Source organism: Dipodomys merriami, unplaced genomic scaffold (assembly GCF_024711535.1).
Source record: "Dipodomys merriami isolate MVZ:Mamm:240054 unplaced genomic scaffold, mDipMer1.0.p SCAF_10, whole genome shotgun sequence".
Lineage (NCBI taxonomy): Eukaryota > Metazoa > Chordata > Mammalia > Rodentia > Heteromyidae > Dipodomys > Dipodomys merriami.
In genome coordinates, this window is record NW_027202271.1 from 13,524,930 (window position 1) to 13,552,832 (window position 27,903).

The following is a 27,903-nucleotide window of genomic DNA, read 5'->3' on the forward strand; positions in this document are numbered from 1 at the left end:
GTCTTAAGAGAGAAGCTAAGGGTGCCAAATAGTGCCCAAGCCCTGAGTTCAAACCACAGTACTGGGGTAAAAATAGCTAACAAATAATAAAATAAATAAAATAATTCTAGACAGCTAACTTTATAAAAATGCACTTTTGTAAGGACTTGGAAGACCAGGTTCTAAATTAGAATTTTGGGGTTCTCCAGAATTCTTAAACTAACAAATGGCAGTCCCTAGATCCTGGCTCTTGTCTGCCCCCTTTTCTTCTGTTCTTAGCTTTGTCCTGCTATGAGACCCTCACACAGGACTCTGTGACACTAGTTTGTGCTGAGCCTCTATTAACAGCTGCCCCTTAATTGACCACATTCCATTTATCTCACATTTTAAATTCTTTATACAAAACTGCATCCTCACTTTTTTTGTGCTGGGTCTGGGCTTGAACTCAGTGCCTGGGTGCTGTCCCTGAGATCTTTTCCTCAAAGCTAGTACTCTACCACTTGAGTCACAGGCTCCACTTCCTATGTTTTCTGGTGGTTAATTGGAGAGAAGAGGCTCCCGGACTTCGCTGCCCGGGCTGGCTTTGAACCACGATCCTCAGATCTCAGCCTCCTGAGTAGCTAGGATGACAGGTGTGAGCCACCAGCACCCAGCTTGAGTTTACTCTTTGATGGGAGCCAAATTTCAGTTCGCTTTAGGGTCAATTGAGAAGGGCAGCAATTTAGGGGATTTGTGTTTCTTTTTTTTTTTTTCCAATTGCTTTATGCTCGGTGCCTAAAACAGGTTAACTCGTTTAAAAGTGCTACAAATAACTGCACGGCAAGTTTGACACCGTTTCTCGAAAGGCAGAGATGCTGTACGCGATGAATGCTTGGCTCTAGCCTGGGTCCCGGCCCCGGGACGCGGCGGCACGCGCGCGGCGAGGACCGAGCTCGGGGGAGGGCCCGCGCGGCGGTCAGCCGGAGGAGGAGCCGGCGCGCCCCGCCCCCGGAGGCGGGCCCAGGGTCCGCGGCGCGGGGGCGGGGCCCGGCTCTCCGCGCCCGGGGGGAGGGGGGGCGGGGCCGGGCCCGGAGACACCGGGCCGGTTGGGGTCCCCGCACGGCGGCGGTAGTCACCGGAGCCCCGGCCACGAAGGGGTGCGACCCCCCGCGGGCCCCGCCCTCCAGGCTGCGCCCCAGCCAATCAGAGCGGCTTTTACTGGGGGGTGGGCCGAGCCGGCCCAGCTGCTCGGAGGCTCTGGCATGGTAACGTCCCCGCGCGGGGGTGGAGGGGCCCGGGGCGGTTCCACAGCGCCCCTTGTGGCCCGGGCTGGGGCCAGGGGGGGCGAGGAGGTCACCGGGGTACCCGGGACCCCGAGGCGGGTGAGGGGAGGGAAAGGTGAGGGAGGGCAGCTCGAGAAGAGGGGTGGGGGCGGGGATTTGGAGAGGGGGCGGGGGAGGCCATGATGGAGTCTAGCTGCGGGGGGGGGGGGGGGGCGGTGCGGACAGGGGAGTGAGGGACTGAGGTGGGACCGGGAGTTTCGGTGCCGAGGGAGGAGGAGGAGGAGGAGGAAGGGAAGAAGTAAAGGGTGGGTTTGCGGAGAAAGGTCGGGAAAAGAGACGGGGCCGGAGGTGAGGGAACCCCAGTTGCATCTCCTGAGGTATTTGGCGTGCCCCATGCCCCTCCCCCAGGCCCAGTGCGCTTCCCCTGGGAAGCCCGGGGTGCCCCTTGGAGGACCACATGGAGACTCCTTCCCGTTCCCCGCATTTGCAAGACCTTGTCTCCTGAGGAGGGGAGTGGGCTCCTGAGGAAAGAGATGCTCCAGGTCGGCATCCCAGAGCTCGTTATTCCTAGAAATGAAAGAGCAGAGGCCCCAGGGCCATAGCCTTGGCTTTGCCGTCCACACATTCACAACTCTGGTGTGACCTTGGGCAAGTCACTACCTCTCTTCGGGCCTTTCTTTCCCAGGGACTTAAAAAAGAAAATGGATGAAAATGATCAACCAGGGCTCTCCCAGTTTCCAAATATGATGACTTTTGAAGAGGAAATTCAGGCAAAAAGGGTCCTAGGACACAGGGAAACCTGAAGCTGGAGAAGATGGAGGCGAGGCCTTCAGCTGGGGCTGAAGGAAATCCCCAGGGATTGGGGGAGGAGAGCCAGAAAACCTGCCAGGCTGAGAAGGACCAGCCAAGGACCAGCCAGCGCCTGGAATCTTGTTGGAGGGATGAGAGAACTCTTTAAGAGGTTGAGCCTTGACTTAAGATAGATGAGGACTAGAGTAACATTCTGTTTTTCAGAAGAAGTGATGAGGGAATTAGACACGACAAAAGGATATTTTCTAGAAAGGTCGGCTGGTCTTGGGAACAGGGAGAGGGACTGGTGCTATTTGGAGGCTGTTGAAGTAAGGTAGCAAGGAGATAGAACACAGGGGGGGATCAGCTGGTTTCTTAGCTATACTTGCTGCTCCAGGGTCTCCTTCATGCTAGGCAATCATTTTACCCCAAGCTACATCCCCTCTATGGCTTGAACTTAAAGCCTGGGTGTTGTCCCTTAGCTTTTTCACTCAAGATTGGTGCTTTACCACTTGATCCATATCTCTACTTTTGACTTTTGGTGGTTAATTGAAAGTAAGACTCTCAGCTTTTCTGCCCAGGCTGGCTTTGAACCATGGTCCTCAGATCTCAGCTTTCGTAGTAGCTAGGATTATAAGTATGAACCACCAGCATGGGTCTCTCAACTATTTCTTTTTGATGATGGCTACCACTTTCTGAAAGATACATGTCCTAGCTTTTACTTTTCAGACAGGTCCTTTCAGGAAATTGGAGTCAATCAGACGAGGCAGACTTTAGGATCACCTGGCTTACTGAGGATTTCAGGATTGTATGAGGATTGGAGTATAAAGAAAGCAGGGCAATGAATCTAAGAGTAAGAAATGCTGTCTGTGGCACTATCCATCCTGCTGGGAGGCAGCTTTGTGGGGCAGTTGAAAGCACAGGCTTTGGGATAGGGTATTTAGATTTAAAACCTGCTTCTTCCATTTAATCTCTTGGAATCAAGTAACACTGAACCTCAACTTCCTTAGTTATAAAATGGGGATAATAACCTCTAAGATGATGGGAGGATTACTTGAGTTTGGTACAGTATCTGACTCATAATAAGTACTCAGTAAACTTTGCCTGTTAGTTATTTCTTCTTTCCATTCTCTTTATCTTTCCATTCTTGTTCTTTTCTCCTTTTATTCTTTGTTTTGAACTTTCTGTTTTGAGACTGCCCCTTAGATATAAAGGCTCAGAAGAATCGATTCATCCAAAAGTAGGTTGGCCTTCCATCATTCCAGGTGAACTCATGATGATTAAATTTTTTGTTGTTGTCTCTCTTCAGTCCCTAAATGTGTGTTTTGTGCTAAAAAAAAAAAAAAAAAAAGACACAAGAAGTGCTTCCCTTTTGGGAAGCACTAGTTACTTCTTCAGATTCTCACCTAGAAATATGAACAATCCCAAAGTTGTACTGGCATTGTCACATATGGGAGAAGTGCAGGTATTTTAAGGAAAGAAAGGACTTGAATAGCACAGGGAAAGCTCCGGGAAGAAGCTCCAAAACTGGAGACCTGACACATCCACTCATTGGCTGGCGTGCTCTACCAACTGAGCCATGTCTCCAACTCTTTAAGGGTTGGTTCTTTTCCATTCCATTGCTTTATCTGTGGAAAACTGACTAAAACAGGCTAGTGTCTGAATTCTGCTCAGAAGTTTCCATCCAGAGTTGAAGTTGGAAATACAGAAGTAGTATTATCTTTCCCCAAGCCAGAGACCTCTGCCAAACTATATGTCTCTGTCACAGTCTGTTCTCAAGAGGATTTATAGAAATGTATATGGGCCCATGTGAACATAACTATTTTAAAGGTATTCAGTATGCAAGAATCTAATGGGGTTAGGAATGAGACTGCATGTTATAGCACTATAGCACTTCATGTGTGTGTGTGTGTGTGTGTGTGTGTGTGTGTGTGTGTGTATGTGTGTGTGTATAATGGTAATGGAGCTTGAACTCAAGATCTCATGCTCTCACTTGACTTTTTCTGCTTATAGCTGGTGCTTTACCACTTGAGACATGCCATACTTCCACCTTTTTGCTGTTTAATTGTAGATAAGAGTCTCTTGGATCTGTCTGTTTGGTCTGGCTTTGAACCTTGATCCTCAAATCTTAGCCTCTTGAGTAGCTAGGATTATGGATGTGAGCCTTCAGAACCCAGCTTATTATAGCACTTTGTTTGCAGGGTCCTTGCTGGACACTCCAGAAGGTTTAATAGGAGAAATATGACTAAATATAGAGAAATCCTTATTGAAATATCTAGCTGACATTCACAGAGGAGTATGTCAGCATTTCTGCTTTTTATTTATTTTTTTCTGTCACGGGGCTTGAACTCAAGGGCCTGGGCGCTATCCCTGAGCTCTTTTTCTCAAGGCTAGTGCTCTATCCCTTTGAACCACAGTGACACTTCCAGTTTTCTGGTGGTTAATTGGAGATAAGAGTCTCACAGACTTTTCTGCCTGGACTATCTTTGAATTGCGATACTCAGGTTTCAGCCTCTTGAGTAGCCAGGATTATAGGCATGAGCCACCAGTGCCGGCATAGCATTTATTTCTAAGTGACACAAGATGGTAAGAATGTGTTGTGGGATGGGGGGATGGGGGGGTAGTGTAAAAATACCTGAAGAAGGTGAATATTGGATCTTCTTGAACAAGATGAGAGACAAAGCAGGATAAAGGGATGAGGTTTTGGTGAATTATTAGATAGGTAATAGGGAAATAACACTGGTTCTCAAGAAAGAAGATGAATCATTGCTGATTTAACCACTTACATTGGAAAGGAGGTTGGTATAAACAGATTTTCTAGTGACAGGAGCTGTGCTGCTTTTATTTTTATTTTTTTATGGTTTGAAATCAGGGCCTCATACTTGTTAGGAAGGCCCTTAGCACTGAGCTATGCCTCATCCTCTCTCCCCCTAGAATAGTAGGTGTGTGCAATACCCAGCTATCAGCTGATAACTTTCTGCCCAGGCTAGCCTTGAACCTCGGTCTTTTTGTTCAACTTCTTAAATAGCTAGGATTACAGGGTGGGAACCACTGTGCTTCTACGTGGAGAGCATTGGAGGGCAAATTGGATACAGTGCGTCCTCTGTTCCTAACCAGTTTTAGGACTTTGGACATTACTCTTCTTAGTATCTTAGGTGATTATTAGAGTTCTCTACAGCTCTGATATTCCATATTCCCTATATAACTCTTAATAGGCTTTACTAATGACCTGCTGTTTAGTGGGACTTGCCAAAACCAGTTATTATATGAACAGGTATTTATTACCTATCCCTGCCCTGGAGAACTTTGAATTTACTGGGTGCTGCAGGTTTTATATTCCATTAAGTCTAACATTCAAGATTCATCTTAAAATTGATGGAATATCACTTTTTTTAAACATTTACCTATTTATTTGCCAGTCTTGGGGCTTGAACTCTGGGCATGCGCATAGTCCCTGAGCTTTTTTTACTCACCACTTGAGCCACAGTTCCACTTCCAGCATTTTCTATTAGTTGGAGAAAAGAGTCTCATGGACTTTCCTGCCTAGGCTGGCTTTGAATAGTGATCCTCAGGTCTCAGCCTCCTGAGTAGCTAGGATTTTAGTGTGATCCACCAGCACGTGACAGTTTAAATTAAATAAGTTAGATTATGAGTATAATCTTGATCAATGTTACCCTTTTCATTGTTCTCCCCCATCTTTCCCAATCCTATCACACCCTCAAGTTACATAGTTCCATTTTTACATGATGTACAGTAAATGTATATCACTGTATTTGCCTACCGTTTCTCTCTCCATCTGTACCCTTTCCTTGTTCTCCCAATAAAACATGTTTGAGCTTCCTGGTATTCATTTTGTTAAACTGCTCATTAGTTGCTCAGAGGAGTTACATCACTGGACTCCTTTCCTGAGGAAGGATCTTTATTCAATTTGTGTATATGTGCATATTATCCTGTATATGTATTCATATATATATTTATATTTTTAAATCTAACTTCCATATATGAGAGAACTCCTGTGCCTTTTGTCTCTCTAAGCCTGAATTACTTAATTTTCTTCTAGGTCCATCCATTTCCCTACAAATGACATAATATTATTCTTTGTGAGAAATGAGTAAAATTCTATTGTGTAGTATGTATGTGTATATACATAAATGTATATGTATGTATAATTGTATATATATGTATATATCAATTATATATACACACATATATAGTATATAGTATATATGTGTGTGTATTAATACTAGTCACATTTTCTTGATTCATTTATCCATTGTGATACCACTTTAATGGGCAGTATTTTTTAAAATTAGTGCTACATAATATAGTAGTACAATTGGGATTGCACAACTGATTAAATATCAATGGATAATTGCTGATGGATACATGGTGTTGAGTGAGCATACAAAAGAGGGCTGTATCTAGTGTAGTGGGTTGTAAAGAGCTTTCCTGGGAAATTACATTTGTTGACTGTGAAGTATATGTAGGTGAGGTGGCAAGGTTGTCTCAGGCCCAGGTGGATATCTGAGGTGAGCACAGATCAGCATCAGGATATCAGTGAGACTGGAGGGTGTCTGGTGGAGGGTGTCTGGCAGCAGACTTCCATATTCTTCCCCCTGAGCAGGGCTTTGGTGCTTATCCTAAGAGCAGTAAGAAGCCTTGGAGTGTTACAGGCATTTATCTTACTTAGCTCATGGCGCATTTTGAAGAGCTTGTCATGGTTACAGATTGTAGAGTTAATGTGGGGAGAATGGTTGGGAGGCCATGCAGTAGTCAAATGAGAAACGGTGGAGTTGAGAGGTGGAAGAGAAAATGGAGAGAAGTAGATAGATCCAAGAGATCTTGAGCAGAGAAAGTTAAGAGGACCCAGTGATGGACTGGAGCTAAGGAGAGTGACTCTTAGGTTTTGATCTTGGACAGCTGAATAGATGATGTGGTGATGTCTATCTGGAAATGGGCAGCTTGGGGGCCTCATAAGACCCAAAGATAGTTATCTGGGAAGTTAAAGTCCTAAGGCTGCTTGAGGTGGGAGAGTTCCACTCCAAAGACTGGATTTCCTTCCCTGGTGATTAGCTTCTGACATCTCATGAAAGTTTCAGGGAACAGGAACAGGTCTGAATATGGGGTTAAAGTAATTGAACACTGAGAAAAGTTCTGATTCCAATAGTTTAGCTCATATATCTCTCCCTCTCCACTCTCTCTCTCTCTCTTCTTCCCTCTCCCCCCTCTTCCCCCCCCCCCCAGCTCGAACTCAGGGCCTGAGCACTGTCCCTTAGCTGCTTTTGCTCAAGGGTAGCACTCTACCACTTGAGGCACAGTGCCACTTCTAGCCTTTTCTGTATATGTAGTGCTGAGAAATTGAACCCAGGGCCTTATGCATGCGGGGCAAGTGCTCCAGCACTGAGCCCCTTACCTTTTCTTGTTAGATGAGGTGAAGATAAAATAAATTGTTAGAGATTAGAAAGTGTGTGTGTGTGTGTGTGTGTGTGTGTGTGTGTGTGTGTGTGTGTGTGTGGTGTGTGTGTGTGTCTACACAGGAGCTTGAAATCAGGGTCTTACCCTCTTGCTTGGCTGGCTCTTTACCACTTGACCCACACCTCCTGACTAGCATTTTGCTGATTAATTGGAGATGGAGTCTCACAGGCTTTTCTGCCTGAGATGGCTTCAAATCACAATCTTCTAGGTCTCAGCCTCTTAAGTAGCTAGGATTACAAGTGTGAGCCACCAGCACCTGGCGAGAAAGCATTTTTAAATGCTGAGCCTTCTTAGCATAGTAGTGGTAAGGTGACTTGTCTTCAGCCAGCTACCACCTTTCCTTAGAATTCCTCTGCCACCTACCAGCTTTCAGCAGAGAAGGGCAGCTTTTTTAGCTCAGTCTCCAAGCCCTAATGCACTTAGTGTTTTTATTGAACAGGTAATAGTGTCATATGGTTGCATATTCATATGATGCAAAAGGGCATAGGTGAAGTCTTCCGCCACAATTCTTGCCTCTCCTCTTTCCTTATTTTACTAATGTTTTATCAGTCATTTTTTTTGTTGTTGTTGTAGGGCCTGAACTCTGGGGTTGGGCGCTGTCCCTCAGCTCTTCAGCTCAAGGCTAGCCCTTTATTACATGAGCCACAGTGCCTCTTCCAGGATTTTCTGCTAATGTGGTGCTGAGGAATCGAACCCAGGGCCTCATGCATGCAAGGCCACCTTCCCAGCCCTCTGTCATCTTTTAACACTGGCACTTATACATATGACAAAACTTTGCTATACCTTGCCTTTTCTCCACTTATCAATGTATCTTAGAGATTGCTTCATATCTTGACAGTGAGCTTGTCATTCTTATTTATGGCTGCATAGTATTCTATTTTACACTTGTATATAATCTCATAGTTCCTTACTAATGTATATTTTTTAGGCTGACTTCAGTCTTGTTTTCATTTTAGAAGTAGTATTAAAGCATCATTCCATACACTCATCATTTTGGTTATGTGGAGTTGTATCTGTAGGATGATTTTTTAGATTGGAAGTTTCCATGGAGAGAGTTGAACTTCTATTCAGTATTTATTAAGTACCTATTATGCGTCAGATACAGTGGCAGATACTAGGAATCTATCTTTCAACAAGCCAGGTATGATCCCTGCCATTACCTTTTAGTAGGGAAAGATACATACTCAGGCACACATAATAACAGAAATGTGAAAATTGGAATGAGTTACTTTAGAATCAGAAAGGCTTCCTGGAGTAATAGTACTTAAGTTGAGCACTAAAGGAGAGGGTATGGTCCCATTTGGTGGAGAACAAAGACCCTTAGGTCATGCAAAGCTGTGTCCACAGGGAGATAAGTTCAGGTTTTGTAAAGAAAAGGTAGCTGCCAAAAGTGAGGGTAGTACAAAGAGATGAAGTTGGTGATTGGGAGTGGGAGGTGTTGAAGTGGGTAACTAAGGATGGGGCTGGTTAGGGGAGGAAGCTAGTAGTTGAGAGAAGAGAATAGGGTTGTAAGAATTTTGGATTGGGGACTGGCAAGTTAGCTCAGTGGTAGAGTGCTTGCCTCGCATGCATGAGGCCCCTAGGTTTGATTCCTCAGCACCACATAAGCAGAAAAAAGCCAGAAGTGGTGCTGTGGCTCAAGTGGTAGAGCGCTAGCCTTGAGCTGAAGAGCTGAGGAATAGTGCCCAGGCCAGAGTTCAGCCCCCACTACCAACAACAACAACAACAAAAAGAATTTTGGATTGATCTCCCTTCAACCAGTTTAGTTGAAGAGGTAAAGGGGCCACTTCTCAACTGGCTTGAGGGAGGTATAGCTTTACCCAATGACTGAAGAATCAGTTGAAAACTGTGGTTAAAAAAACTGAGCCCAGCCTGGCATTGGTGGCTCACGCCTGTAATCCTAGCTACTCAGGAAACTGAGATCTGAGTATCGAGATTCAAAGCCAGCCCAGGCAGGAAAGTCCATGAGACTTATATCCAATAAAACCACCAGAAAACTGGAAGTGTTGCTGTGGTTCAAGTGGTAGAGCACTCACCTTGAGCTGAAGAGCTGAGGGATAGTGCCCAGGCCCAGAGTTCAAGCCCCACAACTAACAACAAAACAAAACAAAAACAGCCCATGGGGCTGGGAAGGTGGCTTAGTGGTAGAGTACTTGCTTAGCATTCATGAAGCCCTGGGTTCAATTCCTCAGTACCACATAAACAGAAAAAGCTGGAAGTGGTGCTGTGGCTTAAGTGGTAGAGCGCTAGCTCTGAGCAAAAGAAGCTCAGGGACCCAAGACTGGCAAGAAAAAAACAAAAACATAAACTTAGCCCAGGGTTGGGAAGGTGGCTTAGTGGTAGAGCGCTAGCCTTGCATGCTTGAGGCCCTGGGTTCCATTCCTCAGCACCACATAAGCAAAAAAGAAAAAAGCCGGAAGTGGTGCTGTGACTCAAGTGGTAGAATGCTATACTTGAGCTGAAGAGCTGAGGGACAGTGCCCAGGCCCAGAGTTCAGGCCCCACGACTGGACCAAAAAAAAAAAAAAAAGCCCAAGTGCTTGGTGGCTCACACCTGTAATCCCAGCTACTCAGGAGATTGAGATTAGAGGATTGAGGTTCAAAGCTAGTCTAGGTAGAAAAGTCTGTGAAACTCCATCTATAGCTAACTAATAAAAAGCTGGGCTGGAGGTATGGCGGAAGTGGTAGAGTGCTAGCCATGAACAAGCAAGTCAAGCTAGAGCTTGAGGCACTGCAGTGAGCCCTCATACAACAACAAAAATCATGGGAAGTGCTGGATGCCTGTAGTACAGCCTTCTCCATCTTTTCTGTGTGTTTGGCAAAATGGAAATTCCCAAAATAACGATGACATTGAAGGGTTCAGCCAGCTGGCTCTGGGCTGGCACAGAGAGAGTAGAGTTTCCCAGGGCTCAGAACTTGGGCTGGGCAGGAAATGGGGCTTGGAGACTCCCTCCTGAACTTTGTACTCCTTTTCATCCTCATCCCTCTGCTTCCCTTCTGCAAAAGCCCATCTCTGTGCCCATCCTGGGTCCTATGACTTTTCTCTCCCTCAACAGTCGGTTCCCGATTCTGGTCCCCGGCCCCCAGCAGCGCCTGCCCCCTTCCCACCGGGGCCCCCCATGATGCCACCACCCTTCGTAAGTTTTATGTGTTTCCCTGGGCTTGGCTTCTCCAGCCTGCACCCCAAACTCCCCAACCCTCACTGCTGCAGTGTTGCCAGCACAGTTCTAGAATGAGCCTTTTTGCTGCCCTTGGAAGATGGGTAGTTTGTTGGGCGCTGGGGTGGGGAAAGCTGCTATTAAAGCTGTAGTCCATAAGCTGACAGTTCTCCCTTTGTCTTTTTGTTCGTTGGACACACTGGGGCTTGAGGTAGGAGAATTGGGAGGGATATTCCCAACCCCATTAGGATGAGGGTGTGTGTGGGGGTTCTGTCTTTCTCTTTCACCATTCCTTACCTGTGCTCTTTTAAAAAAGCCTCTGAATTTGGGCTGGAGTAGCATTGGTTATTGGAGAGAAAGGGATGGGAGAAGAGAAGTTGGAGAGAAAGGGATGGGAGGCAGGGGACTGGGGGACGCCTGCCTTCTCCCTTCACCTGAGAGACCTCTTGTGGAGGGAGTTCCCCACAGTCTGGTGCTGTTCCTCTTCCTGCCCCCTTCCTTATTCAGGCATTGTATACTTGCCTGTTAGGCTCAGAGAACTCCCCAGTTATAGTCTTCCTCAGTGGTGGGGAGAGAAGCAGTTTCATGCATTGTGCTTCTCAATGAAAGCCTTGGGATGGCCTCTAAGCCAGGAGGGAGGGCAGGGGAGGGCAGGGTGGGTAACAGGTGGCTACTTCCCGTGAGTCTTCTGACCTTGACAAGGCAGATCTCTTCCTCTCCTCACTTCCAGATGCCCCCTCCAGGGATTCCCCCTCCCTTTCCTCCGATGGGGCTCCCTCCTATGAGTCAGAGACCACCAGCGATTCCCCCCATGCCACCAGGCATTCTGCCCCCAATGCTTCCGCCCATGGGGGCACCACCACCACTCACACAGGTAATCCTTGCCATGGTGAGGGGGGGAATGGGGGGGGTCTCAGGAAACCTTGTTTAGCTGGGGTGGAGGTGAGAGTGGGCATCTGGGTTTCAGAACCTGGGGAGGGAATGAAGCTTTGGGCCAGGCCCAAGTATTTGCTAAGTAACAGAGACAACTCTCAGGTAAGGTGACTACCTAGAAGCCAAAGATTGCATGAGAAGGTGCCCCAGGTGAGGGTCTTAGATCCCAATGGGATCTCTTAGGACATCCCAACTCAGAGGGCCACTGTCTAGGTTATACCTGCCCTCACGTGGCTTATTTTTGCATCCATAGATACCAGGAATGGTACCTCCAATGATGCCAGGAATGCTGATGCCAGCAGTGCCCGTCACCGCAGCGGTAAGTGCTAGGGGCTGGCAGGAAGCAGGCTAAGCCCTGCAGTCCTTTGGGTCTGACGTGGAGTTCAGGAATATGGACTCCATTCTTTCCCTCTTACCATATTCGTCCTGGTCCCTGGCAGTATTCCTCATACTTTAATCAGCAGTTCTGGTTTCCTGCTCATCTCCAAAGGCATGTGTATTCTCTTGACACTCCCCAGGCTGCCTCTTAGAGACACGCCTATTCCAGAGACACATCATTCCCCTCACAGGGCCATGCACTGTGGACACACTAATAAGGACCTTTTTTCACATCCTCTTTGCCTCTGGAGGAGGCAGTGGCACCCAGGGATCTTGCTGCACCTTCCTTCTTGTGCTGTTGTTCAGCATAGTAGAGTCTGAGTGGGATGTAGAACTTGGCATTTACTGTGAAGAGACGGGCCTCAGGTATTGACTCAACAAACATTTTCACGGAAAATGAAGAATGGAGCTGCTATGTGATTTCCCCCTGGGATCTGAGAACTGCAGCTGGATGGGCGTGGATAGCAGGGAGAGCGGGACTGTTAGGGAGCCAGCAGAGATCCCTGGGAACAGGCTACACGGATCCTGGCCTAGCTTGCTTCTCCATCCCCCATGGCCTGGGTCCTGGGGGGCACTGGGCTTGGCCCCAACCCTTCCCCCTCCTCTTTCTTCGGCAGACGGCTCCGGGTGCGGACACCGCCAGCTGTGAGTCTTCTGGGGGATCTCCTCCCCCCAGGCTCGGAGGTTGGGGGGCTACAGGGGAGAGGGGGCCATGGACTGAAGCCCATCCTGGATCATGCCTGTTGGGATGCCAGGGAGCCTGGGATGTTGATGGGACCAGGGGTATATTTATTGGGAATGGAGTAAGGGAGGACTAGGTGGGGGTATCATGGGAGTTGGGACAAGGTTCCAAAGTAGCTTTTATTTGTCTTCTTTTCTAGCTGCTGTGGCTGGAACAGGCCCTCTGGTAAGTCCTTCTAGCTTGGGTCTCAGTGGAAAGACTGAAAACAGGTGGATTGGTGGCTAAATCATTGGGGTGAGGAGAGCATCTTTGGGAAAGGGGCCTTGACCACCATTCTGTAACCCCCCCTCCCCCAGAGGGCCCTATGGAGTGAGCATGTGGCCCCTGATGGGCGCATCTACTACTACAATGCTGACGACAAGCAGTCCGTGTGGGAGAAGCCCAGCGTGCTCAAGTCCAAGGCAGAGGTCTTGAGTGGAGCTTTCTGGCTCTTCCCTTCCAAGTCCCTGGCCTTCCCGAGTCCCTTTTCATACCCATTGTAGTTCCTCTGTTCCCAAGAACCCTAGCCATCCATATTCCCTGGAAACACCTCCCTAGGTTTTCAGGAAGTCCACCTTCCCTGATTTGAGCCAAGCCAGGTGGTAGCTAAAGACTACTATGTCCTCCACTCACTGGGTTCCCTCAGCTCCCCTATCTCTAGAAAGCTTCCCAGCCCACTAATGTCTCTGGCTTGTCCTCTTGCAGCTGCTGCTGTCCCAGTGCCCCTGGAAAGAGTACAAGTCGGACACAGGCAAGCCTTACTACTACAACAACCAGAGTCAGGAGTCCCGGTGGACCCGCCCTAAGGACCTGGATGACCTGGAGGGTAAGGGGTCCTGAGGGTTGAGGCTTGGACCAGGACTCTGCGGGAGGGTGCAGTCCTTCGCTACCCTGTGACTATGCTCTTTTCCCATTGCAGCTCTAGTCAGTCAAGAGGCTGCTGGGTAAGTGACTTGCCCACATCTCCATCCCTACTGGGGGCATGTGAGAGTACAGGTGGACGCTCTCCATTATTTCTAGCCTATGGGAGAAGAAGTCGGCTCTCAGTCTCCTTGTGAGTTGTCTGCTCTTGGCCCTAGTTCTTCCTAAGCTACAGAAATCAATCGGCCTCTGCCCTTCTGTCCCTGCTGTACTCCAATACCACCCTCTGGCTTGCCTTCAGGAAACAGCAACAGTCACAGACACTCCAGCCACAGCCTCCTCAGTCACAGCCTGATCCCCCGCCTGTACCTCCGGGTCCCACCACAGTGTCCACAGGCTTTCTGGAACCTGAGCCAGGTGGGAGTGAAGACTGTGGTATATCAGAGGCTGCCCAGCCACTGGAGCAGGGCTTCCTGCAGCAGCCAGAGGAGGGTCCCAGCAGGTGAGGGCTTCTCCTCATCCCCTGAAGCTTTCCACATTCCAGCCTCAGACTCTTAGCCTGCTCAGCCCTTGCTCTGTGCTAGGCTTCTGGAGGGGTGTGCAGTATGGTCACAACTGAAGGGTAAAAAGAGGTTGTCCTGGGGAGCAAGAAGAGAGCCATGTGTTACTGAGAGTGCAAGGCATGAAAGCAGTGAGGACTGAGAGAACCCTATTACTTTTATCCCCCAGTTCTACTGGACAGCATCAGGAGGAAGAAGAATCCAAGCCAGAACCAGAGAGGTCTGGCCTCAGTTGGAGCAACCGGGAGAAGGCAAAGCAGGCATTCAAGGAGCTGCTGAGGGACAAGGTGCCAAGAATGGGGCTCCTAGGGAAGGCCTGAAGGGATTGGAGGTGGGAAGACCCCAAGACCTATGCCTGCTTTGTTCCAGGCTGTCCCCTCCAATGCCTCGTGGGAACAGGCCATGAAGATGGTGGTCACTGACCCTCGTTACAGGTAGGCCTTGGCAGAGGGAGCCAGCGCCTGTTCATGAGAGCAGAGACTCCACGAACTGAGCAGAGCCTCAATTCACCACTCAGGCTTGAGGGGCTGGCATTAGAAAAGTGATAGACTAGGGTGGGGTACAAGGGCAAGAAAAGCCTTGACAAGGAAAGGGAAAGGTACTGACCTAGACCATTCAATAAGCGCTTACTGGATTGGATTGAATTAATTGGGAAGAAGGGTGTGAATAGCACAGAGGTCTGACAATAACTTGAAAACCCCAGTGCAAATGAGTTCAGTCTTGGCAGTATTTTGGGGTCATCTCTCTTCCCATTACTACTACTCACCCCTTCCCATATCTGAGACATCGTGTGCTGGGTCTGTGCATATATCTGCACTCATCTCTGGGCTGTGCAAGGTGGTTCAGGCTGACTCCTTCCCTGTCCCCACCCCATTCCTACCCTGTCTACCCCAGTGCCTTGCCTAAACTGAGTGAGAAAAAGCAGGCATTCAATGCCTACAAGGCACAGCGGGAAAAGGAGGAGAAGGAAGAGGCTCGGCTCAGGGCCAAGGAAGCCAAGCAGACCCTTCAGCATTTCCTGGAGCAACATGAACGCATGACCTCCACCACACGCTACCGGTCAGGGGGTTGTGCTGGGTTGGGCCAGACCTGGGGAACCCAGAGAACACAGGCTCAGGGTTTTCTTCTTTACCTACTCATAGCCCATGTGCTCCACAGGCGGGCAGAACAGACCTTTGGGGAGCTGGAGGTCTGGGCTGTGGTTCCTGAAAGGGATCGAAAAGAGGTTTATGATGATGTCCTCTTCTTCCTGGCCAAGAAGGAGAAGGTAATGATCACTGGGCCAGGACCTCAGCCCCAGTCTTATCTTGGACCCTCCTTGTTCTTTCTTATGGACTCTAGCCATTCATTTTACTCTCCTAGTGTCCCGGCTTCTGTTTTGGAAGTCGATGCAGCACTTGTGCTTACTTCCATTCTACTCTGGGCCTGCAGCATTGGCTGTAGGAGGGCCAGAAAGAGTCTTAGTCCTGCCCTCCTCTGTTCTGTACTACATCCTTTTCTCCAGTGCAACTCTGCAAGGCCCTGCCTCATTGGTTCTGTTGCTACCCAGGAACAGGCCAAGCAGCTCCGGCGCCGCAACATCCAGGCCCTGAAGAGCATCTTGGATGGGATGAGTAGCGTCAACTTCCAAACCACATGGTCCCAGGCCCAGCAGTACCTCATGGATAACCCCAGTTTTGCTCAGGACCAGCAGCTGCAGAGTAAGCCTGAGTCTCTACTTATACCTGTTTCTTCCTATTTCCTTACTGACCTTCACCTGCCTCATATGAGTCCCTGGCACCCCTGCCCTCCTGCCTGTCTTGGAAGACCCCACCTAACTCAGTCACTGTCTTTCTCTGCATTCAGAGAATCCCAGAATGATTCAGATTACTATCTCTCCTGGGATCCACTGTTGTTTTTATTTTGTGCCGGTTCTAGGCTTGAACTCAGAACCCAGGTGCTATCCTTGAGCTTTTTTATATTCAAGGCTAGTATGCTCTACTACTTGAACCACAGCTCCATTTCCAGCTTTTTTTGTGGTTAATTGGAGATAAGAGTCTCACAGATGGTGCTGGGAAGGTGGCTCAGTGGTAGAGTGCTTGCCTTGCATGCATGAGGCCCTTGGTTTGATTCCTCAGCACCACATAAGCAGAAAAGGCCGGAAATGGTGCTGTGGCTCAAGTGGTAGGGTACTAGTCTTGAGCTGAAGAGCTGAGGGACAGTGCCCAGGCCCAGAGTTCAGGCTCCACAACTGACAAAAAAAAAAAAAAGAGTCTCACAGAGTTCCTGCCCTGGCTAACTTTCAATGGTGATTCTCAGATTTCAGCTTCCAGAGTATCAGAGGCTTGAGTATCAGAGGCTTGAGCCCCCAGCACTTAGCTTGGTGTTTTTGTTTTTGTTTTTTTTGTATGTGTGCTATAAATTGAACTCAGGGCCTCACACATGCTAGGCAGATGTTTTGTTACTGAAATACATACCCACTAAGTTCTACTGTTGACATGGACATAGAATCAGAACTCCTGGAGATGATCATGCAAATATTTATAGCTCATGTGAAGATGGTCTTAAGTCTTGGCACTGTGGGCCTTAACTGGTCACATATATTACAATAAGAAACTCTTAGACTGAAATCAATGACAATAGGAAAAATTCAACAACTGCAGTTGTATCAAAGCCTGATTGATGGCTCATGCCTGTTACCCCAGCTATTCAGGAGTTAGTGATCAGGAGGATTGTATTTCAAAGCCAGTCTAGACAAAATATTCCTGATACTCCCATCTCAATCAGTGTGGTGGTACTTGTGTGTGATCTCAGCTATGTGGGAGGGCATAGGTAGGAGGATCATAATATGAGGCTCTACTTAAAAAATAAAGTAAAAAAGAACTGGGAGCATGACTCAAGTCAATAGCACATCTGCCCAGTGAGCATGAGAGCCTGATTTCAAGCCTTAGTACCCTTCTGTACATTAAGAAAGCCTAGGGCTGGGAAAGTGGCTCAGTGGTAGAGCGCTTGCCTTGCATGCCTGAGGCGCTGGGTTCGATTCCTCAGCACCACATAAGCAAAAAGAAAAAAGCTAGAAGTGGCGCTATGGCTCAAGTGGTAGAGCGCTAGCCTTGAGCTGAAGAGCTGAGGGACAGCGCCCAGGCCCAGAGTTCAGGCCCCACGACCGGAACCAAAAAAAAAAAAAAAAGAAAGAAAGCCTAATAAACTCAGTTCCAAGATATGAAACTTCAGGTAACTGGTTTCCTCTGATGGCTTCCAGTGACTGAATTCACCAGACTTTTGAATACTTGCTTATTTTAACATCAAGAGCCAAACCTTGGCTGGGAAGTTGGCTAAGTGGTAGAGCGCTTGCCTCGCATACCTGAGGCCCTGGGTTCGATTCCTCAGCACCACATAAACAGAAAAGGCTGGAAATGGTGCTGTGGCTCAAGTGGTAGGGCACTAGTCTTGAGCTGAAGAGCTGAGGGACAGTGCCCAGGCCCAGAGTTCAGACCCCATGACAAAACAAAACAAAACAAAACACCCCTACAGTAGCTGGTCCCACAGAGCCCTCTCCTTCACTTCCCCATCTGCCCTGGGAGGGGTATCAACAAGGACAGCATCTTTGAGATGTGGAAGGTGCTGGGATCTGAGAAATTGCCCTGCTGCTCTGGAACCCACTGAACCTCCACCCTTCCTGTAGATATGGATAAGGAAGATGCCCTGGTCTGCTTTGAGGAGCACATCCGAGCCTTAGAGAGGGAGGAAGAGGAAGAGCGGGAGCGGGCCCGGCTTCGGGAGCGGCGCCAGCAGCGCAAGAACCGGGAGGCCTTCCAGGTATCTTCCTGCTTTTGGGAATCAGAGCTCTGCTCTGCCCCAGACCACAGCCTCTTCCTCTGTGCCCTGCCTTCTCTGGCCTAGGCTGCCTGCTTTGTGCCTAATGCTGTTCAAAGAAAACTCCCACCAGGCCTCTGTCCTGCACTTCTGCTCCTGCTTTGTCCCCTCAGCTCTAGCTTTGGTCTCTAGGGAGACCAGCTATATGCACCGTACAGAAGCTTCCAGCAGAGAGCACCCTGTAGGCACAGGTGACAGCTAGACTATGTGCATTTCCTTTGGGTGGAAGCCAGACAGCTTATCTTCCAATTGAGGTAGCAGTGGTGAGGGGGACTTAGCTGGATCACGTCAAGAAGTTGAAGCCAAGTCATGGAAGACTGAGCTGCTGGCAGGTTTCTGATTCTTTTCATTTTTTGCTTTGTCTCCTTTGGTATATTTACAATCTCTCCTTTTGTAATGCTCTCTTCCTCTGCATCTGTATCTCTTCATCTTGGCCTCTATGCCTGGATTTCCTCAGTTTGGATCGTCCCTGCCTTTCCCTTACCCCCAAGTTCTTGCCTCCCTCCCTGTCTCACTGCTTTGTCACTGGCTTCTCCCTGCTCAGACCTTCCTGGACGAGCTGCACGAGACAGGGCAGCTACACTCCATGTCTACCTGGATGGAGTTGTACCCAGCAGTCAGCACTGATGTCCGCTTTGCCAACATGCTGGGCCAGCCGGGTAAGGCAGCCAGGCTCCCCCTCTCTGGTCTGGCTTCCTACCCCATCAGCCTCTGCATCCCCACTCCCTGGTCCTGTCCTCGACCCCACCCTAGGCCTTGGGAAGCTGCCGCCCGCCAGGCCCCCCTCCCTCCCTTCCTGCAGGCTCCACCCCTCTGGACTTATTCAAGTTTTATGTGGAGGAATTGAAGGCACGATTCCATGATGAGAAGAAGATCATTAAAGACATTCTTAAGGTGAGGGGGACCTGGGGTCATGGATGAATGCAGGCCATTGCAAGCCAAGATCCCTGAACAAGACTTCTTTGATAAGTCCCATTTTCATTAGCATGACAGCTCAGCAGAAATCAACCATGAACAGAGATAATAGTAAATTAGACACATTTTCTTTCTTTCTTTTTTTTCTTACTAGGGGATTGAACCCCTGGTATTATACTAACTAGGCAATTGCTCTATGACTTGAGCTATGCCCTCAGCCAGCCCTTTTGTTTTTATTTTAACATTTTGAGTCAGGTCTCACCTTATAGCCCAGGGTAGCTTTGAACTTGCTATGTAGTCCAGGCTGCTTTGAATTCACAACTCTCATGCCTCTGCCTCCCAAATCCTGGGATTAAAGCTGTGTATACCATGTCACCTTTTGTTCTGTTTTGGAGATAGGGGCTTACTAACTTTGCTCAGGCTAACTTCAGACTAGAAATCATCCTACCTCTACTGTCTTAAGTACAGGATTATAGGCATCCAACACCACACCTTCTCTTACTATACATTTTTCTGTTCCTTGGAACTTATGGCCCAATATGAAGATAGAAATATTATTCAGAGGGGTAGATGTTACTTTAGAGACAGGAATCAGAAAAATTGACACTTGAATTGTATCTTTAGGGTGAAGTAGGTAGAGAGTGGAATGTTTTAGACATAAAGATATTGCAGGATCAAAGGCATGTGGATAGAAAGGGCATGGCAGGTTTTTGGAGCAAGAAGTATAGCTAAGTGTTAACAGGTTATCTTTCTGGCATACACATGCTTTGTTTTGGAAAAATTTGGAACTTACTGCTAACATTTAAAAATCAGATTTCACATAAAAATCTGGGTCTTTTGTTAATATGGATGACCTGGCAATACTGGTTCTAGGGGGCAGTTTTGTCATGCTCTCAGGCCTAGATGTCATTGTCCTTAGAAAAGAGGGCTAAGTAGTATAACAAGGGTTGGCCATCATTTACCATCCCATGTACATTGTTGCTTTTCTTACACTGCAGAAATAGTTTAATGTCCATGTCTGTCAAAATTATAAAAGTGAACCAGCAGGTAAAGAGAATCTTCTGTCCTCCCAAAAGAGAATGCTTCATATATAGAAAAGGGAAGAACAGGGGCTGGGAAGGTGGCTCAGTGGTAGAGCGCTTGCTTTGCATGCATGAGGCCCTGGGTTCAATTCCTCAGCACCACATAAGCAAAAAGAAAAAAGCTGGAAGTGGTGCTGTGGCTCAAGTGGTAGAGTGCTAGCCTTGAGCTGAAGAGCTGAGGGACAGCACCCAGGCCCAGAATTCAGGCCCCACGACCGGACCCAAAAAAAAGAAAAGAGAAAGAAAAGGGAAGAACACTAATGGCATTTGAGGAGACAGTTAAGTGCTGTCATTAGAAGCAGGACTTGAGATAGAACACCTAGGGTAAAAGTTCAGATTTAAGTCTTTACTAATTGTCTGACCTTAGCCAAGCAGTATGACCTTTCTGAGTCCAAGTTTTCAAATGAGAAATAGCAAGTGTTTTACCAAAGGACACCTAATTACAGAGGAGATTTAACTTGGTACCCGAGTTGAGAAGGACCAGTAAAGTTGGGAAGATCTCATTGTATGCATGTTTTTCAGAAATTTTTTGCTTTAGCTTCCACATTCATACATATGTTACATTTTAATACCATGTCTCTTATTTATCTTTAAATACTTTTTTCTCTTTTATTTGTTTTACTTTTTAAAATGTTGTTCTGAGGAATTGAATCCAGGGCCTCATGCATGCTAGGCAAGCACTCTTCCACTGAACCACATTCCCAGCCCCCCATATCTCCTTTAGTTTAATATGAATTTAGTAAGCTGAGTTTAGTGATACATGCCTTAAATCCCAGCACTCAAGAGGCTGAGGCAGGAGGATTGTTGAGTTCTAGGCCAGTGAGACCCTCCAACTAGGCCAGTGAGACCCTCCAACACACGCACGCACGCACGCTCGCACACACGCACGCATGCACTCTGGAGGAGAGGTCTAACTCCAGTAGTAGAGAATCTGCCTATCAATCTTGAGCTTCTGAGTTTAAACCATAGTACCAAAAGAACTTAGGGCTTTTGTTTTTTGTTTTTGTTAGTCATGGGACTTGAACTCTGGGCCTGGGCACACTGCTCCTGTGCTTTTCAGCGCAAGGCTAGCTTTCTACTGCTTGAGCCACAGCGCTACTTCCGGTTTTCTAATGGCTTATTTGAGATAAGGGTCTCACGGACTTTCCTGCCCGGGCTGGCTTGGAACCTCGATCCTCAGATCTCAGCCTCCTGAATAGCTAGGATTACAGGCATGAGCCACCAGCGCCTGGCAGAATTTAGTATTTTTAAATTTCCATTTTGTTGGGGCTGGAAAGGTGGCTCAGTGGTAGAGTGCTTGCCTTGCATGCCTGAGGCCCTGGGTTCGATTCCTCAGCACCACATAAAGAAAAAAGCCAGAAGTAGCACTGTGACTCAAGTGGTAGAGCGTTGGCCTTGAGCTGAAGAGCTGAGGGACAGCACCCAGGCCCAGAGTTCAGGCCCCACGACCGGACCCCTCAAAAAAAAATTTTCCATTTTGTGAGATGTATATTATTCTGTGGCTTCTTCTTGCCCATGTGGAAGTAGATCCCTGTATATGAAGTACCTTGAATACTAAAATAAGTTGGAATTTTTATCCTGTAATTAATGATCAAATCAAGCAGTGCCTTAGATAAAGCCACTGGCAATAGTATATGGTAGTTTCTCCGTAGTTTGGAGTTTGTGACATCAAGGAAAGATGATGGTAGAGGTGGTGTCAGGACATTTCTGAGGACTCAATATACTAAAAGTGATAGTGGTAAGTAATTCAAATGCATTTTAGGTTTAACCATCCTCTTCAGAGTAATCCCCAACCTCTGAGATATCTGGACTAGCTGCAAGGCTGGGTTAAAGGCATAGAAGAGGCTAAGCAGGAGATCAGTTAGGCTGCTGCTGCAGTCAGTGATCTGAACAGGGATGGCAGATGAGAAGGGTGAGATGCCATAGGTTTCCTGAAACAAGTGGTTGGGGTTGAGTGGGGCAGGGAGAGGAGAATTATATGCTTTTCCTGTTTTCAGTAGTTTGCATCTCATGCATTGAGATTTCACATTACTTTTTCATTGAAAAAGTTTGTTAAAAAATGAAAATTTAAAATCAGTAGGATAGCATTACTAAAAAGAATTGCTAGATTATTTTGTTAAGCTGAGAGAGAAAGAGATGTATGAGCAGAGGTGGGCAATGAATGGCATCATCATTAGTAAGGATTACGTAGAAAGGTTGTAGAAAATAAAAATTCCATTTGGAGAATTGCTTTAAAAAACAACCTGGGCAGGGAGGAATAAACATAGGCCATATTTTAAGTAGGATAATCACATACTTGATTCCAAGATAGCTAAATTTTATTGGTCAATTAACTTTTAGCCATGGAGTTGTTGGTACTGCTGACAATCCTGTGGGCTCTTGACCTCATTGAAGCTGGTCTCTCCAGGCCACCTAAGAGCTCTTTTGAAGTTGGTCTTTCTTGTTCATTTGTGCTATTGGCTTTGGAAGACATGGTCTTAGGAGTCCCTGTGGCTATCTACAGCCCTTGGGGGCACCCCTCAGCTCATAGGACTATATAGGGCCCTAGACTTGGAGAATGTGGAAGAGAGATCTTGGCCTGGAAGATTGATAACAGATGTGAGGGTGTTCGTGAGAAATGTGGGGATGTTTAAATTAGTCTCTTTAGTGTAGTATGAGTCTGAAAAAAATCAGACAGGTAAGGAATGAGACTGCTAGGAGGGTAGATCAGGTAGTGAAGAAGGATTAAAGTCATTTATCAGGAACTTGCATGACAGAGATGTAACAACAACAACAAAAACGACAAGAGGGGAGTGATGAAGGAAACAGGCGCTTAGGACCACATGAATGAGGACAGAGTAGGAGTCTGAGTTTGACTAAGTATAACTTTTGGAAGAGCAATGACCATGAAGGGATTGGCTGTGGGGCAGCACACATCTGTCAAGTAACTCTTGGTCGTGCATTGGCTCTGAGACCACTACAAGTTACATAGTGCTTCAGAACCTTAGTTTCTTAAGCAGGAAAATCCTTATGCCAGGTTCAAGGAATTAAATAGCATTTACAAAGATAAAAGGTTTCCTATAAATGCTTATTCCTTTTCCCTATGCTATATTTTAAGGGATTTTGAAATTTATAAAGAAATAAGCAGCTGGACGCTGGTGGCTCACACCTGTAATCCTAGCTATTCAGGAGGCTGAGATCTGAGAATTGAGGTTCTAAGCCAGCCCGGGCAGGAAAGTCCATGAGACTCTTTTTTTTTTTTTTTGGTCGGCAGTGGGGCTTGAACTCTGGGCCTGGGCGCTATCCCTCAGCTCTTCAGCTCAAGGCGAGCGCTCTACCACTTGAGCTACAGCGCCACTTCCGGTTTTCTGGTGGTTTATTGGAGATAGGAGTCTCACGGTCTCTCCTGCCCGGGCTGGCTTTGAACCGCGATCCTCAGATCTCAGCCTCCTGAGTAGCTAGGATTACAGGCATGAGCCACCAGCGCCCAGCTAGTCCATGAGACTCTTATCTCCAATAAACCACTAGAAAACCGGAAGTGGCGCTGTGGCTCAAACAGTAGAGCACTGGCCTTGAGCTGAAGAGCGCAGGAACAGCGCCCAGAGTTCAAGCCCCACAACCGACCAAAAAATAAAAATGAAAAATAAGCATTTAGGGGCTGGGAAAGTGACTCTTGCCTAGCAAGCATAAAGCCTTGGGTTTGATTCCTCAGTACCACATACACAGAAAAAACTGGAAGTGGCGTTGTGGCTTAAGTGGTAGAGTGCTAGCCTTGAGCAAAAAGAAGCTCAGGGACAGTGCCCAGGCTCTGAGTTCAAGCCCCAGGACTGGCAAAAAAAAAAAAAAGAAATATGTATTTAGCTTACGGAGCTAAGAACAAGAATATTTGAGGCAATGTGAGATATCTGTTCCTTGCAAGGAGCCAGTGAAGAGGAATGTGTTTGAAGGGAGCTGGAAGTTGAGTAGAGACTTGAAGAGAAGAAAGAATATGCCCCTGCCATCAGCAGGAAGGTCAGAGGAACCAGAGCTTTGTGGAGGGACAGCAAGGGAGCTGGCCTGTGCCAGTGGCTATGCTACCACTTGTGTCAACTTGGGCCAATAAGTGCGACCACTCTGCTAAGCCTTCACTTCACTACAATGTTGTAAAGCATGGGGTCTGATCAGGGTGCTTAAGAGAATGGGGCATGTTTTCAATGTTGCTGGGAAGGTGCACACCTAATATCCTCCATTTCACCTAGGGTCTAAATAATCAGTGTGGCCCAGCGCCAGTGGCTCACGCCTTTAATCCTAGCTACTCAGGAGGCTGAGATCTGAGGATTACGGTTCAAAGCCAGCCCAGGCAGGAAAATCCACGTGAGACTCTTATCTCCAAAAAACCACTAGAAAACTGGAAGTGGCGCTGTGGCTCAAGCGGTAGAGCGCTCCCTGGAGCTGAAGAGCTGAGGGATAGTGCCCAAGCCCAGAATTCAAGCCCCATGACCAACAAAAACAAAAACCAGTGTGGATGTAGTGCTTGAGACCACAGGTTCCAGTCTTAAAAAGACCTGGGTAGATGTCATCTGGCCGTAGGTTTGGCTAAGAGACTTTGGGGAAGTGTTCTCATTTTTCTGCCTAAAATTAGGAGAGGACAACCTAAAAGAACTTGGAGGATTGAGAATGTGAATGAAGCACTCAGCAGGGTGTTTAATGCATAGTGAGCATTCAGTAAGTAAAGCCTGAGGCTAGGACTAGATGTTGAGAATGCTTGGGAGCTTTCTTGAGCACCAGGAAGTTGCAGTTGTTGCCAAAGGAAGAAAGAAGTCATTGTGAGACTCTCAGACTCTGGAGATACTGCCTGATCCCTTTGGTTCCACACAATAGCCACATCTGGGGTAAGCTTGGGGCCCAGGCAGACAATGAGGATTTGGACAGTGTGGATTCTCAGGTGTCAGTCTTATGGATCCTCTTTTTAGGGCAGAGGTTTCTTGGGCATCCTGTAGTCTGACTCCTCTACCTATTGGCCTTGGGCCTCAGCCCATGGTACCCCTTGCTTCACACATTGCTGTGCCCACAGGACCGGGGCTTCTGTGTGGAGGTGAACACAGCCTTTGAGGACTTCGCCCACGTCATAAGCTTTGACAAGAGGGCTGCTGCGCTGGACGCAGGCAACATCAAGCTGACCTTCAACAGTGTGAGGGGCTGGGTAGGGCAGGCGGGCGGGCTCACTGTTCCTTCTCACTGGGTTTGAGGAATAGTGGCAGAAGCCCACACCCACTTTTTTTTAAAATTTAATTTAATTTAATCCACTTTCCTACCTCTTAAGTCATACCTGAGTGGGCCCTGGGCATCCACCTTTCTGGTGACCCTGTGCTCCTTTCTGCCCTCAGCTGCTGGAGAAGGCAGAGGCCCGGGAGAGGGAGCGGGAAAAGGAGGAGGCACGGAGGATGCGGCGCAGGGAGGCTGCCTTTCGAAGCATGCTGAGGCAGGCCGTGCCTGCTCTGGAGCTGGGCACTGCGTGGGAAGAGGTCAGGAGCGCAGCTTGGCCCCAATCACCCTCAAGCCTGAGGGCAGCGGAGCTTCTCCACCACTGAGGGCCCACCCCAGTCACAGCAAAGCCCTGGGACAGCTCCAGTTCCCTTCCTTCCTCTGCCCCAGCCCTGCCCAGTGCTCGTGGCGGTGTCCAAGCCAGGCCAGGCAGGGCCTGGTCTGATCAGCAGTGCTCTCCCCGTTCAAGGTCCGTGAGCGCTTTGTGTGCGACTCAGCCTTTGAGCAGATCACCCTGGAGTCGGAGAGGATCCGGCTCTTCCGGGAGTTCCTGCAGGTGCTGGAGGTGAGGCAGGCTGTTGGTCTTCCTAATCTGTCCTAGGCCCTTGAGTGTTTCAGTAGCCTCTCACCACTAGGGTCTCCTTTCTCAGGCCAGCTAATGAAGGAGGGACTATGAAGGGCGGGCCCTGGGTAGGCAGAAGGCCTAACCTCTCCCTCTCCCTCTAGCAGACCGAATGCCAGCACCTCCATACCAAAGGCCGAAAGCACAGCAGGAAGGGCAAGAAGCACCATCGGAAGCGCTCGCACTCGCCTTCAGTGAGTCAACAGCTAGAGGGGTGTAGGATGAGATTGGATCGTTTTGAATAAACACTGTATGTCTTAGAGGGAGATACGAAGATTTCTTTGGATCTGTACCCTTTGCCCCCAATTCCCAGGTGAGGGTATCTGGTGGCCAAACCACCTCTTTACTGACCTGTATCTGCCCAGGGCTCTGAGTCAGAAGAGGAGGAGCTGCCCCCACCATCCCTCCGACCCCCCAAGCGAAGGCGGCGGAACCCCTCAGAGTCAGGCTCTGAGCCCTCATCATCACTTGATTCAGTTGAAAGTGGGGGTGCTACCCTTGGAGGACGGGGATCCCCATCCTCCCACCTCCTTGGATCAGGTAAGCAGTTGTTAGGAACATGGTAGCCTGAGTACTACCATCCTGACTAGGCAGAGGCTCCAGCCCCATAAAGGCCAGAGTGGGTTGGGAGGGCTGAGCTGTGGAAGAAGGGGAGCCAGAATCAGACTTCCCCAGATTGCTCCCTCATACCATGCATCTGCCACTGCAAAGAATAGACAGTGAGCTGTAGCAAAAAAAAAAAAAAAAAAAAAAAAAAGATGAGCCCCACTTTGAGCCACAGCTCCACTTCATTTTCTGGTGGTTAATTGGAGGTAAGAATCTCTCGAACTGTCCTGCCCAGGCTGGCTTTGAACTGTGATGCTCAAATCTCAGCTTCGTGAGTACTAGGGTTATATGTGTGAGCTAGGCCTCCTTTTTTTCTGATGGGATTGTTTTACCTCCAGAGCATGGCCTTCGGAAAGCCAAGAAACCAAAAAAGAAAACTAAGAAGAGAAGACACAAGTCGGTGAGTAGAGAAGGAGCTCATGTAATTTGTAGAACTCTGCCTGCCTCCCAGCAGTCCTCTGCAGTTGCTGAGGGAGGCTCTGAACTCTTACAGAACAGTCCTGAGAGTGAGACAGAGCCCGAGGAGAAGCCTGGCAAAGAGAGTGAAGAAAAAGAACAGGAACAGGCTAAGGACATGGAGCTCCGGCAGGCAGAACTCCCTAACCGCTCCCCAGGCTTCGGAGTCAAGAAGGAGAAGGTGAATGGGAGGCCCAGCCCAAGGCCCCAGTGGTACTCTGTCTCTGTCTAGGGGGCTCAGGTGAGCAGTGCCTTTGCTCCAACAGACAGGCTGGGACACATCAGAAAGTGAGCTGAGTGAGGGAGAGCTGGAGAGGCGCCGGCGGACACTCCTGCAGCAGCTAGATGACCACCAGTGACCTGATGGGCTTCTCTCTGCCTCTGGCCTACATGAGGCAATGGCTCCAAGGCTACCCTCAGACTCCTTTTTTCATCAGTCTGGTCCATGTCCACTTTTCTTAAAGTAACTCCACCCTCAACGCACCACTTTTGGCACCTACCAAGGCTGCTCTTGGTGTTCAAGGGTCCCCCGGTTCCCAGACAACTAGTGCAGTCCTTGCCCTGAGCCCCAGGCCAGACATGAATGGCCTGTTCCATGTGGGATGGGTGATGCCAGTAGATAAAGTGTATGAGAGAAGGGGCCTCCAGGGAAGAGATGGGCTGGTGGACACAGCCTAAGTGGCAGAGGGCAGGGTCCTCACCCTTTAGTATCAGTGCCTGCTCCTGCCTGCCCCAGCCCTGGGGCTCTACCACTGCTTCCTCCAGCCCTGGAACCCAGTGTATGTGTTTTGTTTTTGTTTTTTAAATAACAATATTTATAACATGGCAAGTGACTCTTGTCCTCTCCATATACTACCTACGCAGTCTGGGGACTGGACAGGAACGAACACACACACAGGAATGAACGCACGCACGCACACACACGCACACACACCACGACCAGCAGATGGCACTAGCGTTTTTAATAGGCCTCCGTCCCTTTGTGTGTGGTTGGAGCCCACCTCAGACTGGTTCTTTCTCCAGGTTTCT

At 48.3% G+C, this 27,903-nt stretch overlaps 1 protein-coding gene across 5 annotated transcripts; it reads left to right on the forward strand.

The window, feature by feature from the left end:
• The first annotated feature begins 1,050 nt into the window (after window positions 1-1,050).
• Window positions 1,051-27,699, forward strand: Prpf40b (pre-mRNA processing factor 40 homolog B). 5 transcript variants are annotated; one of them, XM_070040610.1, is made up of 26 exons: window positions 1,051-1,223; window positions 10,561-10,641; window positions 11,393-11,536; window positions 11,849-11,914; window positions 12,591-12,618; window positions 12,855-12,880; window positions 13,012-13,122; window positions 13,400-13,520; window positions 13,614-13,638; window positions 13,857-14,057; window positions 14,285-14,402; window positions 14,485-14,549; window positions 15,010-15,174; window positions 15,274-15,382; window positions 15,665-15,815; window positions 17,780-17,913; window positions 18,515-18,629; window positions 18,773-18,864; window positions 25,000-25,116; window positions 25,313-25,450; window positions 25,660-25,755; window positions 25,917-26,006; window positions 26,178-26,352; window positions 26,757-26,818; window positions 26,912-27,055; window positions 27,141-27,699. In XM_070040610.1, the coding sequence occupies exons 1-26, from the start codon at window positions 1,221-1,223 to the stop codon at window positions 27,231-27,233; spliced, it is 2,670 nt and encodes an 889-aa protein (XP_069896711.1). In that variant the 5' UTR covers window positions 1,051-1,220; the 3' UTR covers window positions 27,234-27,699. The 5 variants fall into 5 exon arrangements, with proteins under 5 accessions (XP_069896711.1, XP_069896721.1, XP_069896740.1 ...); XM_070040620.1 differs by having other exon boundaries at window positions 25,920-26,006; XM_070040639.1 differs by lacking the exon at window positions 13,012-13,122.
• The last annotated feature ends 204 nt before the right edge of the window (window positions 27,700-27,903 follow it).